Source organism: Dreissena polymorpha, chromosome 16 (genome assembly GCF_020536995.1).
Source record: "Dreissena polymorpha isolate Duluth1 chromosome 16, UMN_Dpol_1.0, whole genome shotgun sequence".
Taxonomy (NCBI): domain Eukaryota; kingdom Metazoa; phylum Mollusca; class Bivalvia; order Myida; family Dreissenidae; genus Dreissena; species Dreissena polymorpha.
In genome coordinates, this window is record NC_068370.1 from 31202228 (window position 1) to 31217374 (window position 15147).

The 15147-nt window shown below is 34.1% G+C and overlaps 1 protein-coding gene across 1 annotated transcript in view; it reads right to left on the bottom strand.

Moving 5' to 3' along the window:
• The window catches only part of LOC127861747 (perlucin-like), a 28430-nt gene that overhangs the window by 7456 nt on the left and 5827 nt on the right, over positions 1-15147 (bottom strand). Inside the window, exons 2-4 of the mRNA XM_052400428.1 lie at positions 12702-12799; positions 11676-11766; positions 10585-10679 (exon numbers count right to left, since the gene is read on the bottom strand). Of these exons, the coding sequence (XP_052256388.1) occupies positions 10585-10679; positions 11676-11766; positions 12702-12791 (276 nt within the window). The 5' untranslated portion in view covers positions 12792-12799. The remainder of the gene's footprint in view (positions 1-10584; positions 10680-11675; positions 11767-12701; positions 12800-15147) is intronic.

Sequence of the window (15147 nt, forward strand, 5' to 3'; positions counted from 1 at the left end):
CATGCTGTGTTATATTCAAAGCACACTTTACTGGGACAAATGCACTTAAAGCCACGTGTATATTCTGAAATCATTATTATACACGCCGCAATTACGACTAACTAATAGTCTAAATACAATAAGGTATAGTTGAATTCGCAGTTTAATTCCAACTGCGGTGTAAACGTAAAATGTGAAGTAATGTGCACTGTAATACGGCAAATGCACGAAAGCATTTATCTTGATACAAATCGGTTTTCTAAAGGGGCGCGTCCAGGCTTATGAATATTGTTAATACATTATATTAGGACATGCTGCTTTTTGTCATTTTAAGACTCACCTTAATTATAACTGAACATGGTGCCTCTTGATGCTTCTGTTTATATATACAGCATTAAACTCTCATTGAGTATAACTGTGCCTTTTAAATCTGAGTCATGCTCTCGAAAAGCCGTCTCATTCAAATGCATATTTGTTTCGGGTACCATTGTTATTATGAATGTGGTTTTTGATATGTTTCCATATATTTATTTTACACAAAGAATATGATTTTGCACACAGATGAAACGCAAGGTTAGATGAAACGGGACCTTTTTCTAACGCAAACATGTTTTTGAAATATGTATTCTTTGGAAAAATATCACAAATCCATTATGCCAAGCACACAATAGTCCTTTACAAAACAATTAAACTAGTTTTTCTAATATTCTAACTAGTCTAAACAACGTTTGTAAAATCTTAATATTAACTTAACATTATTTCTACTTTAAAGAGAAATCTTGAGGTTTAGTCAATGTTGTCTCTGATCGATATGTGTTATCTTTATACTGGTTTAATACGTAACATTCTCATGTTGCTTTGATGATACGCATGCACGTTGGCATTTAATATTTAAGCAACCATCATTGCGGTGTAAAAGTATGATTGATAACTTTACGGAATAACGCATTTCAACATTGAAGCTACATACCACATAAAATAGCTCAGTATCTACTGACGCTCGATAGCATTGTAACAAAATGTACAGTCATATTTTGTTGGTGTTAGACGACACAGACATCATAAAAGTGAACAAAAGAAGGATTATTGAAGCGATCAATTCCGCTAACCCAAGACGCACGGTTCTCTCACGTTCTGTTTCAAACGTGGATGGAATAGAAGTATATCAAATATGGAAAGCCATATTTATAACAGACAGTGCAAAACAGACACTGGATACGAAACTAATTGACCAATGGAAAGCTCGCATAAATAAAGGAATGCCAACACAATGCCTGGTGTTAAACATTCATGAAGATACATTAACAGCCGCAAGTGACGAAATACAGCCAAATAGCAAGTCACATATTATAACGATTGCTGGTTTTTCAGAACTGGACCTGTGGATAATAAACGTTAACGACTTCGTTTCAGAAACACCTATTTTCGTTCGTGGGCACAAACTCTTAAGACATTTTTTACAATCAAGTTTTCCCAGAAGATTCATGGCATTATTTTGTGAGTTTTTGAATTTGCCAATGTTTATAGTGATGTGTTCGGTTCCAGTTTTATGGGTTTTTTTATTTTTTCCATGTTTCATTTTAAGCTCTATGGAGGATGTCTACTACTGCATATATTTTTTACAAATAATTATTACAGTTTCTTTCGTGGCGACAGGATGGATTATTTTGCCTGATGAATACAGACGAAAACACGATATCCGACTTAGCAAAATTGAAGTTATTTGTATATTTTATATATTGATACCAGTCAGTTGTTTTGTTTGGGGATGCATAGTAGGTCATTATTTAAGAAAATCAAAGTACAAAGTGGTTCATGTATTTTTCCTCCCGTCGCAATTGTGGGACATTGTGAACATTGACTTAATGAATAGAATAGCGGAATATATTAGAAATATAAGAAAATATTTACCTGTTTTTGTGTACAAAATTGTTGTCATAATATTTTTTATTTTATCGATTATTCTAAACGTTCCCAATATTATATTGTGCGGTTTATATTTCGCAATGGGCATAAAGTGTATAATGACAATGAATATCCCAAAACATGGCGTGTTCACTTTACACTTATGTCTTGTGTTGTGTTCGCGATTATTGGAGTTACAGTTAGCAAATACCAAGCAGAATATTGGGACACTGCTTTTTCAGTAACATTATAAAGTAGCTGTTGTGGAATGATCGCTCTGTGTTTCTTCATTATTCCAGTTTACTTTTTGGTCTATAGGTTTTATTGTTAATGATTGTTTCAAATGCAAGTATGGGGTTTTGTCAATACCGTTCCGAGTATATGAGCACATGCAATCTCTTTGATCACACAATTGTTTGTCACAAATGCGTAAAATATACCTTATTTTTATCGCAAAGCGTCTCGACTGAATAAAAACAAGGAATTAATTAATGGATAACACATATTCACACTGACAGGAACATTTAATTTCAACATAAAAAGCATATTATTACCACCTGGTCAAACAGACACTTTGTAAATACCCACATTGAATCTGTTTGCAATCATCGAACATCCATAATATGATATTTCTGCGTTGGAAAAAGGAGTGCATTATTCGTATAAATGAGCAGATCTCACAGAAGCCACCTGTTCGAATCATTATGCAACCACAAGTGTAGTACATATGTATGTGAAATAGTCTCCAGTCTAACACAATAACCGTAATCTGCTGGAGAATTATATTAACGGACAAATCCGGTCATTGGTTAAAGTGAAGACTGAAAATATTATATTGTTTTTAAGAAATACGGTTTAAAAAAATTATATTTGAAAATACCAATATTTTACCTAAATTTGCTTTCGACTTACATATCACCATACTTATTAAAAAAAGGAGCAGATATTTTTTGCAAAAGTATTATTCAAATATAATAAAATCCAACTGGTATTATTCGTGTCCCGTAATTTAGAACTTTAAAAAGTTTGGAACCCTGACTGATAATTTGTAGTTGAGGTAAATAAATACGAACTTTATCCGATTCAAACAAAGTTCACAGAGCGGTATATCGAAGATACAGAAAAATAAATTCTTTATTTTGTTGTATGAAATTTTTATTTTCGATTTTTGTAAAATTCATAAATTAATAATAAAAAATATGTTGTTAAACATACATACAGTTTTTCCCCAAAATGCAGATATATTATGTTTGGTTGTTATATATTATAAAATTTCAGAGATGTATAATTATTTACATTGTATAATCTACGAATGCCGGTAGTACGGCATGAACGTCATAGAGCAGTGTCACATATGCAAAGCTACATTTATTACGAACAGTGTAATACAAACAATAGCAACAAACCTGAAAGAGAAAGTGAGTGTTGTTCAAGGAACTCTGCCAAAATGTAGGATAATTGATTTATACCATGCTAACTCTGTAGAGTGTTTATTATAAATATGTATGCATTGTTTGTATGTCATGTGTAATGCTTTACAATACTTTGTTTGTTGTTTTATATGAGGACATGTAATTTTCCCTTTTCTGCAAGTTTAAGATTGTGTTTGTTTTAAATTTTCCGTTTCCCTGTCAATCGCGCCTTTTCAATTATTGTTCACACATAATCTTAAATATGACTGCATGAAAGTGTAAGTTTGTATTATTGACCCGCTCATCGCGTGAATTAAATGTTTTTTTTTACTTTTAACGAAAGTGCGACACCAAAAAAATATTAACTTTAAATTTAAATCTTTGAACATATGATGCCTATATTTTCGAGTAAATAAATGGGTTTGAATTTAAATCTATTAGAGAACACGATGCGAGGGCAAGGGATAACGACGTGAAAACATAATAAATAAATGTCGTGCATGACTTCGTATTGTCATTTTGCTTCCTCGAATCGAGTTGCCTTGTAATCTATAAGTCAAAACGAAGAAAATAAAGTGACCTTGCATGAACAAAACAACGGATCAAAAGTAGCATGACTTCGTTTCAAACAAATCTCATGTTGCGAATTCTAAAACACAAATATAATAATTTTACCGAATAAATATAGAAATATTGCACACATATGTGAACGTTCAGAAGACAAAAATACTGTTAACTGCATAAAAGTGGCATTTTTTAAATTTACATAAGTAAATATAAACTATAAACATATCTTTACAATCACTCATTAGCTTGGGTGACATTAACGAAACTTTCAATCGCATAGATAATGAATATTGCAATGTGCATATTACTTTATGTAACATATTTAAATACAACTATACCACACAGCCAAGCAAAAACAGTGCATACGACTATATGCCCTTGTCACTATGATCGAGAACGCGATAGGGCCGTCATAGTAACAGTTAACCCTTTAGACATAAGGTAACTCAGTAGAATCGAAGCAGAGTTAATGTGTTCGTTTGAACTAATTCTGTGAATTTTAATTCTAGTACGAAGGCGGTAGGTCTCTCTCTTGCGTTGCTGGTGCACAGAGAGACACAACGGCGCACGTGTCCATTGATGCCGTAAGAATGCTGTAGCAGAGCATTTTATTTGAAGATGTTTACAGTTGTTGTTGTTGTAAGGTCGCCACATTTGAGACCATGAGTGTTTGGACGCAATCTTCGTGCGTTCGAACGGCGACCACTCGGCGCCCATGTTTATCCTATTTCGTCCAGGGTCGCACTAAGAACGCTTGTCAGGAATATAAGGTTTCTATACACTTTAGCTATTCTTGTTATGTTTGGGAAACGCCGACTCATTCAAATGCACATTTTTGTATTTATAAATGTGAGCTTGAATATTAATTCACAATTCTGTTTTATTCGCATGACATGACTCCACGCACAGATGTATCGATACCTTAGATGAAATGTGATCTTCTATTGAACACTCACATGTTTTAAAAATATGTTCTCTTTTATAAACACTGTCACAAATACACATAGCGTATTGGAAACCATGCGTCGTAATCTCCCATACAGGCTTGTGCTCAATGATTCTACGATTGTTTTCCCCAATATTCTAAAGGTCTAGTAAGTGCAGTCGTTAAACTGTAAATGTATTATCTGTTCACGTGTGTTACTTATATCACTTCTTGATGTCGTTTATCTTTATTAGGGCGGATTGTACACGTTTTTGTTTTGGATGGAACGCATGTGCGCTCGGTATTAAAATAATTATGCCACCCGTACTGCAATGACATCATAAGATTGACAACGTAACGGAATAAAGAATTTCATCTATTAAGCTACATAACATATCTAAAAAATTCCAGCTTCTGTAGACGCTCGATTGAATTTGCACACAATCAAAAAGAATGTTTTGTTGGGCATTTGCGACACAGACATCATACCAGTTTAAAAAAAAAAGGATAACTTAAGCGATCGATTCCGCAAAACCCATACTCACGGTTATCTCACGCACTGTTTCAAACGTGGGTGGGATAGAGGTCTATCACTCAGGGAATGCAATATTTATAACAGACAGTGCAAAACAGACGTTGGATACGAAACTGATTGACTAATAAAAAGCAAACAGAAATCACGTCAAATATCTAAACAATTTGTGACGTTTAGAAATTCGACCGTTGGAAGAAAAACGTAACCGACGTTTCAGAAATATTTATTTACGTAAGTGGGTACATACTTACAAGACGGTTTTTAAAATCAAGTTTGTTGAGGAGAATCATAGCATTTGTGTGTGTTATTTTTAATTGGCCGCTGTCGGTAGTCATGTTTGCGCATCCAACTATAGATTTGTGGCAGTGTTGTAGGCGCCAGGAAAACACGACGTCTTCGTATTTATTTTTCAAACCAAACAATATTGACAATGTCCTTCATGACGACAGGTTGTTTTATATGTTCGATCATTACATACCAAAACACGATATGTATTTGAGCAAAAGTGAGTTTAATTTTATATTTTACATAGTAATACCATTGAGTTGTTTTGTCTGGGCATGATAGGTGATAATCTTAAATATCTATTGGAACATGTTCATTTTACCCCTCCAGTAGTGGTGAACAATTACTTTATCAAGAGAATAACAGACGTACCAAAACACCTACCAGTTCGTGTGTACAAAGTTATGGTTACCATTTATGTAATTGTATTGACAATGTTTTAAAGTTGCTCTTGGTAATATTGCCTATATATGTCAATGATTTGAAAGATCCCATTTTTCAAGTCCACTTGGCGTTTGCATACGGTGCTGTCTTGGGGATTTTTTGGGTTACGGTGAGGAAATACCAATTGTACGATCGTCATTTTGATTTATTCGCCAAATGGGATTGTAGCTTTTGCGTTATACTTTATGATTGTGTTTGCCCATGTCACTTGTTGGTTTGGAGGTTTTCTGCATTTTGGATTTGTTCAGCATTATTTTGAATGTATGTTTTTGGTTGTATCAATACCGCTCCGATTCTGCAAGCACTTGCAATCTCTTTGATCGCACAACTAAAATATTGCGAATTTACGGAAATAAAACGTGTGAAGAAGAAGGAAATGTCTTTGAATCGAAAATGTTGATACATATTATTGACCAGGAAACCATCTCAAGATTCGCCGGAGAGCAGACCACAGCTCATCATGATGCTTAGTAATCCCTTAGCAAACAATTTGTCATCTAAAGAACGGGAAAACTAATCATGTTCATTAAAACAGCTTACGATACCAGTACATAACATATTTAAATGTCAGCGTCACATCATCTAGCCCAATGATTTTATATAAAGAACTTGAATCCGCGTTGGCAAGATTGTCGTATATTGATTGATATTGCTAACAATTGAAAGCACAGGAACATGAGTTTTGTGTTTCGTCTCACAAATTGTCTATAGCCACAGAAAACTTGTCAGAGATCAGCTCAAATGTGTGTAATGCAATCTTATTAAGGATGAATATCACCATGTTAAATACCTTAAATATACTGATGCTAGGAGTGATTATAGAGTGTTCATTTGTGTGTTTGTTACCCCAAAAGTACAGAATATATTAATTATTGTTGCAACTATTGAACTACAATTATTATATGGTTATTAGGTATTAAGTTCATGCATATTACATTTGTATGAAATCATTTACATTTGATTTTTATAAACCTAAGTTGTTTAATCGTTAATCACGTTTATAATTATTTAAGAGAAAAGTATTCAACAACACATGTACACGTTGATCATTCCAAAGACTGCAATATAATCAAATATCCATACCAATTTCATTAAAAAATCTTTTAAAACTTGTATTATATATTCAAAATTTTTATTCGAAATGTGAAGCGTGTCTTTGCCAGCCTAAACATTGTCGCTGATGTTACCCTATGCCCACTGGCAGGATCAACCAGAAAGCTACTACTACTACAAAGACCATTGTCGCTGATGTTGTCGTTGTAATAGTAAAAATAGTTGTATGTTAAGGTGGTCTTGCAAAATTTAATTGTGAACGATCATATTTATAGTTTAATATTAAATGCAAAAATTAGTTTGCCTTCGTGGTATCCTTTTAATCGAAGCCTATAGCAAACGCTGTAGATTTTTTAAAGACCATTTTATGTCACAAACATAAACTTGTTTTTAAATCGAGTGATAAAAATCAAATATTGACCACTGTGATAACTAATTAAATGGTCAAACACTATGTGTGCATGAACATTCTGATGTCGCTATTCTTTGCGGTTTAAATGTTATATATATTTGAGAAAATGTGACAGTTTTTAGATGGCAATTAATTCCTGACAGTCCGTTGCCATTAGCTTAGTTTTCAAATATTTCAAAACAGTTGATATCATTGAATACACAGTTTACAAATTGATATTCAGGCATATATTGTTTCAATACTATCCAGAAAAGTGTCATTCCTGAAAAACCATGCCCTGTTTTGCTTGTATGTATATGCAAGATTCTACGTTCGTTCTATTTTAAATCGTTTTAACGAGTATGATTTATTTGGTTTTTAACAAAAGGCCATTTCTTACTATTTGACATGAAATAAAAAATAGTAAGGTCTGCCTTTAAATAGTAAGTTATTCCTAGTTTGTTCTTCATATCTGTGTTATTTTTTTGTATCCGAATCTTCTTTGGAAAACAATGTACGAGCTTCACAATAATTTGTGAACAAACTCATATCTTGTTGAGCTTTTCCTAATTTAGATATTGGAAACCAAATGACACATAACGGAGAAAATGTATGTATCAATTGTATAAATACCAAATAATTGCTAACATTTTGACGCTTGTATAAATAAAACGTTATTTCAATATCTTCATTGTTTAAGCAAGTTAGCCCAGTTTATAAAACGGTGGACTAAAATACGAAGATTGAAGATCACATGTTTGATTTCAAGAACAGACACTTTCGTGGATTAGTTTTAACACAAATTTCAGACCATTTTCCAGATTCCACTAATTAAGTTAGGTAAGTTGTCATTAATAAGTATCGGTATGTGTTTTCTTAATACTGGTGCAACAGCTTATACGGTGTAAATATGAGTACATTTACTGCCGAGATTGATTATGACTAAAAAACTATTAAAAGTATCTCCATGTGACTATTGAACTGCATTAATTTTCTCCAAACATCTATACATTTGTAGAAAAAACGCAGAACGAGATGCAACACGTTTAAATGTAGCTCCTTTTAATGCAAATAACAACAGCAATCCAATCGTAGGTCCAGCTTCAGTGAGTCCATCTTCAGCCGTATCCACTGTATTAGCATACCTGTACATCAGATTTATATTCTATCGATTTTTTATTTATCACCAAACTCAGATAAATAGAAATGCGAATTTCGAGAACTATTTTAAACCGTGGCTCTAATATGATGCTTTTAGAGAAGAACGCAACAGGGGTAAGCACAGCGCTGAAAAGGCGCTTACCTTGAAGGGAAGATAAGTCTGCTAGTGGTAGCAACCAACAGGAGAATATACCCAGGAAACTAGAGCAAATGCGTCCAAAGAGGACGACGAACCAACTCGAGATAATGCGCAAGACGAGAAAGCGGAAACAAATAGGAAAAAGGAGATAATACAATTGTCTGTCGGAGATGTATAACGAAGAACAGAAAGCCTTAATAATAAATCTCGTTGATATTTGCTATAAATACACATGATGACCTCATATTTGCACATCGAACGTTTTAACAGGTCAATAACAATCATTTTAGCTCAAGCGCACACACAGTCATCATGTTGCTATGTAGTCACCAATTGTCCACGATGTATTTTCTTCAAACGACTCATCTCCCTATACCGCTTTGTTACAATGGAGGAAACTTAAAATATCTTACCGTGACACTACCAAAATTGCTCATGGACTTTCAGTACAGGACTGTCCAAATAACTCCCCAGCTTCAAATGTTACATCGTATGTGTAACTATAATGGTAGTTCACTGCAGCATTTAGCGTCACATAGCGCAGGATACACGACAATAGCAATACACGGCAAAACACACACCATAACCGGTTTGAAGGCGCTTCATACCTTTCGCTCATCTAATCAATATTTACTTTAAGCAGAGGGTAAACAAATATCATAATAAATTATGCTCAAATGTACATACCAAAAAATCGTTGTAACAAAAATAGTTTAATTTTACTATTCTGACCACGATTTTGTGCTCGATCAGTTTTGCTACATGAGATCATTTTCCCTGTGTTCTTCTAGTCATTATTTATATGGTGAGAGGATTCACCCAAAGTAAAAGAATGACGTAGCACGTTAAACTGTAGTAAAATAGAAACATAGCGATTTTTTTCTTCGGTGAAGCCATACATGAATACATAAAAGCCTTCTATTACTAACAACAAATCTATGACGGTTTGAATATTCCGAAGCAGACATAGCATTGATTTTATTTGAAACAAAATAGTATGTTTCCATACCCACATATTATTCGATATAAATCCTTAATTACTCCCATTTCGCATATAAAACGCTGAATTTGAAGCCACGAGTTTAAACAGCCAGCAACACATTTCGTCAGTGTCCGAAATAGTCATCATTAGGTGAGCGATTTCAGTTGTGAGCCATATTTTCGGTTGATATATTTTTGGTTTGATAATAAATAATTGAATACTTTTTTTCACTTATTCTCCTTTTTTACGTGTTTCTACTGTTTAAATGTGCATTTTCAAAGCATGTAATTTTCGATACCTTCAGAATTGTATATGCATATTAACAGCATTTTGCTTTAAGACGTTTTCAGAGGGGATAAGCACGTAATAGTTAAGATGGCGACGTTCATGCCAGGCAGGTATTTTTCGCCGTTTAATACCTGTTATTACCTGTATTTGTTTTTGAAATGCCGATCACTTTCCACATTCGCACTTTACCTCGACTTTACTCACTGCGAAATTTCTAAGCTGGATGACCTAATTAAAGCTCCTCCAATAAAAATTTTCGGGGATAAAGTCGAGATAAATAGCGAATTTCAATAAAAAATAGAGGATATTTGTTGGATTCAATGGATTATCGATTTTAATTCACGAGTGATCATAGAACATTATATGCGACACTCGTGAAAATATATTTTTTCTATGATCACGAGTGAATTAAAATCGATACAAACGGGTTTGATTACTTTCAGGTATGCGTTTTTAATAAGAATTATGTGTACCTTGTTCTGAATAAAATGATCAATTAGAATAAGCAAATGGCGTACCAAGTCCGAATCGTCCGAGTACCAGGTCCAGATACCCTCTATGTTCGAGTCCGTGCCACCGAGCCAGAAGGAATTGGCAAATGTGTGGTCAGGAACTGAAAATATATATTATGTATTTGCCCTAAGGTGCAGCTATCAAACGGCATAAATTGAACGGGGCATATACACGGTATTTCCCCAAAATATAGACACGTATTTAATATTCTCAATGATATTTTATCTCAGTTAGATTCGAACTCACGTCTATCGATATCGCGCAAAATCACACTAGATAACCGTTTCTGATGCTTCGCTCATAAATGGAGCATATATGTACTTAAGGTGATATTAGACGCATCTAACAGTATCTGCTATGTTTTAAGTGTCTATCGCAACCGTTGTATATTTTCGGTGTTTTCACTTCATATACACCTATATTTGTTACTGCAATGCAACATCAACATACTAAAACAATATCCATGAAAGAAAAAAAATATTCATTTGAATATCAACCGTACTTTCGTTTCACAACTGATCATGCATGTGCGATTGCAATCTAAATTTAGTTTAAGTGCAGATTCGTTCATACGACACAAAGACACAATGTTGTTTTTCGGATCATTTTAATTTCCTGCAACATTATCTATTCATACGACACACAAACACTTACTCCGATCCTAATAAAAAGATAGCTCCGCTTGGCTTAGAGGACTGGGACCGTCATGTAAAATATCGAATATAATAAATATATTTTATATGCAACTGGCAGCACGATGAGTTGCAGATAATTGGTCGGTGACCACATTTTAACTAACTCTTTTGACCTGTCAATTCTTTTCAGCTCAATTCAACAGTGCAAAATGCGTATCATATCACTTTAAATGGTGGCGATTGTACTTGAACGTCTGGTTAACCGCGCCAGCTAAAATTGTTACCGGTGCAACCATTCAAAAAAATATTAAATGTAATGTGTGTATCAATTAATGTTTACAAAACGGATATATCTCAATATGTATGTCCTTAAATACCTACATCTAATAAATACGCTTCTTTAAACATTCAATTCGATATTCGACTGTGAGGTTAATGTTTAATAAATTGAGCAAGCTCACCATATATACGACTAGCAAAATCTTGGAGGAGCAGGTCCATAGCCTTGCTTTCTACTTTGGCCAAATGAGCATGTCGAGATGCACAATGGTGCTGAAAATATCATTTATAGTTATAAGTCTCGCTCAGGAAAAACTGAGCTTAATGCATGTGTGTAAATTGTCGTCTCAGACTAGCCTGAACGGACTCACGATGATTAACACAGGCTAATCAGGGACGACACTTTCCGCTTCTAAAGTTTGTTTCGTTTAAATGAAGCCTTTTTTAAGCGAAAATCCAGTTGAGGCAGAATGTGTATGCCCAGATAAGCATGTGCGGACTGATCGGGCTAATCTGAGAGAACAATTTACGCATATGCATTTCACCTCGTTTTTCCGGAACGAGTGTCAGTTATATATTACGAAATAATTCTAAAACAATCACATGATGGAGTAACAGTATGAACTGGTTTCAATGAGTATGCGTTCCCTTGTGCAGCAATATTGGATGGCGTTTTTTCAAAAACGAATAAGTGATAAAACTACGTGTCTGAGAACTGATTGTATATACAGAAGTGCAAAACTGAATTAAATATACTCAATAACAGCGAACATGTTTTGTTTGAATGTTCAACCGAATATGCGCATTTACAATTCTAAATATATTGAATTTTTTTGCCAAAGTAACATGTAGTTGTTCTTGTTTCGATTGTGCATGTCTTTGCATACGTAACTTATCTTTTGGCCTGAGCATTTGATATATGTGATATATTATTTTATACAATGCCGTTTTGGCCTGAGTATTCGATATTATGTGAATGTATTGTTTGAAATAATACCGTTTCGGCCTAAATGTTCGATATATGTGAATGTATTGTTTTATACATAACAAATCTGTTGGCCTAAGAATTCGATATATGTGAATGTATTGTTTGATACAATACCGTTTTGGCCTAAGTGTTCGATATATGTGAATGTATTGTTTTTATACATAACTGATCTTTTGGCCTAAGTATTCGATATATGTGAATGTATTGTTTGATACAATACCGACGCTTCTGTCCAGCTGAATTTCACTTCGTCCGCAAACTGATGGCAAGATTGGCGGAAGTAGACCCATCCATCAGGACACCGAGTCATGCTTTGTTCTGAAAAAGTAAAAAGGTGCTTAATCAACCTAAAGGCCTGTCCAAAACCTTATAATTAATAAAAACAAATCTTACAGATACAAAACAAAATAAAGATTCAAACAACGCATGTTTTGCATAACTCTACGCAAATATTGTAACATATCTTTTTGTGGCGTACATAATCTCAAAAGTGCATCACAAATTAGTCGAACATGACAATAAGTTACCACATATAAATAATTAAAGAACTCCATATAGTATTTAAATGTTATAAATGTTATAACTGATATAATTGTTGTGCTACATGTAATCCGAGTCTGTTCGCCGGTCAACAATTTTGTCGTAGTTGCGTTTCCTCATATTCACCGTGGCTACTTTGTGAGAACAACATTTTTAATTCAAGCGAGATAAATGTAAAATAAATGTATATATTACGTTTGTGTTTAATATCATCAATAACTCTTATTGTGTTGTTGAAAATGTTGTTGGTTTTGTTTTTTCGCCGTTTAATTGGTCCGTTAACATCAATTAGTATTTGCAAGTTCATTCTTATTTGGAATTTTGCAGGTCAGATACCGGTGATAGGTAGACGAGTTATGCTTGCGCTGTAAGTTTTGTTATAACTTACTTTTATATATTCTCAGCTATATGCACATACTGTGAAACCAGCACGGACACATAACACATATCCTTTTTACGATATGTATACATTTTTCAAGTCAAGCCCCCAATATATTACTGTTCTTATAATGGGTCAAATAATGCATGCTTTAAGTCCTAAAGAATATTCGTACATATCAGAGTCTCGGTAAACATAAAGGGCATGACAAGGTACTGCTATATCGCTTGGTATCAGGTAAGACGATTGACGTGTAAATTATGAAGTATTGAGCACAATAAAGTAATATTTTTAAAGCTTGTTTAGATTATTTAGCTTCTTTTGGGGTCTGAAATGTACCACACCTTTATGAAATACTGCTTAATTTGTTAATTCTGGTTTTCTATTCTAAAAGGATTCCGAGTTATATGTCGTTGCTCCGAACGCCTAATAATCTCAAATAAACATTAATTTATCAGGTCCTTTTTTATAAGGCCGATATCAGCGTACAGATAATATGAACATTTTGTCGAAAATGTCAAGTCGTCGACATAATTGGGCATTTTGATGCTGCAAATCATTTAAGCGTCAATTACCAATTTGCATGATTAATTTCTCATTAAAACCCAAACTTATCATATGAGTGTAATTTGCCAACCCCATATATACCTGAACATGTTTGGAACCTGCGTTCATGTAACATATATTTTAAAAGTTAAAAAAATTATTTTATATTCTAAAAGACCACCCATGCCTAAACATCTGCTAAAACTAATATGATCATAGCAGCATTCGTTATGTTCATGTTCATACAGCCGTTAATATGTCTCAGATTTAGTGCACTGGTTTATTGTTCCAATCTTTTATTTTGCAATCATAGTATATACATTCGTATTATAACATATTTATAACAATGTACAATGCATACAATTCTAATAAGTTTAATTAAAGACAAGATGATTTTTTTCCAATCTGAATTCAGTTAGCCGTGCCGAAAGTAACAAACAGATCCAGAAAATCGTCAATAAGAAGTGTAATAAAAATAAATTATGTGTTTCTAAATGTTGAGGTAAAAAAACAATTCTAAAAACATATGTATATGGAAAGGACATCATGAGGACAAGAAAACAGAATTCCAAGCCGGATCGGTCGGGGCCAGTAATAACAACGACCGCGATCTCCACTGCCAGTCTCCAGGCTGGGTGCGAAAAGTTAACTTCTGGGGCTCAGCCATCGATCAAATATTCAACAAAGGGAACAGCCTTATGAACATGGAACATAAGAAAACGTTTTGAGCACGGAAAGATCAACAAACTGACGCACAAGCTGAAGCGCAACTGCTGGGGCATAATCGGACAAGCCGAGGTCAGGTGGCTAGACTTTGCAAAGTTAACAGACAAAGGGCATAAGATATGGTTCCAAAAGAAGAACTCTAAACATCGGCACGGGGTTGCCTTCAGTAAGGAGGTCGTGAATAGTGTCATCAGCTGCACTCCAGTCTACAATATTTGCGGTATCGCGATATTTGCTCGATAGGCAATCGTTAGTGCGTCGTTTGGTATTGTCGTAATACAAGCTAGCTTGTTGTCACGTATCATTGACTTCATAGGACTGATTTAACAATGTAACCAATGTGATAATCTACCATACAAATCATTGACTTATAAATGGCATATATTCCAACAATGTTAAAGCCCCAGTCACCAAAAATGAAGCCTTATTTTATCGTTTGTAATGGTCAGCTTACTCGCTGTGTATTATTTGGACG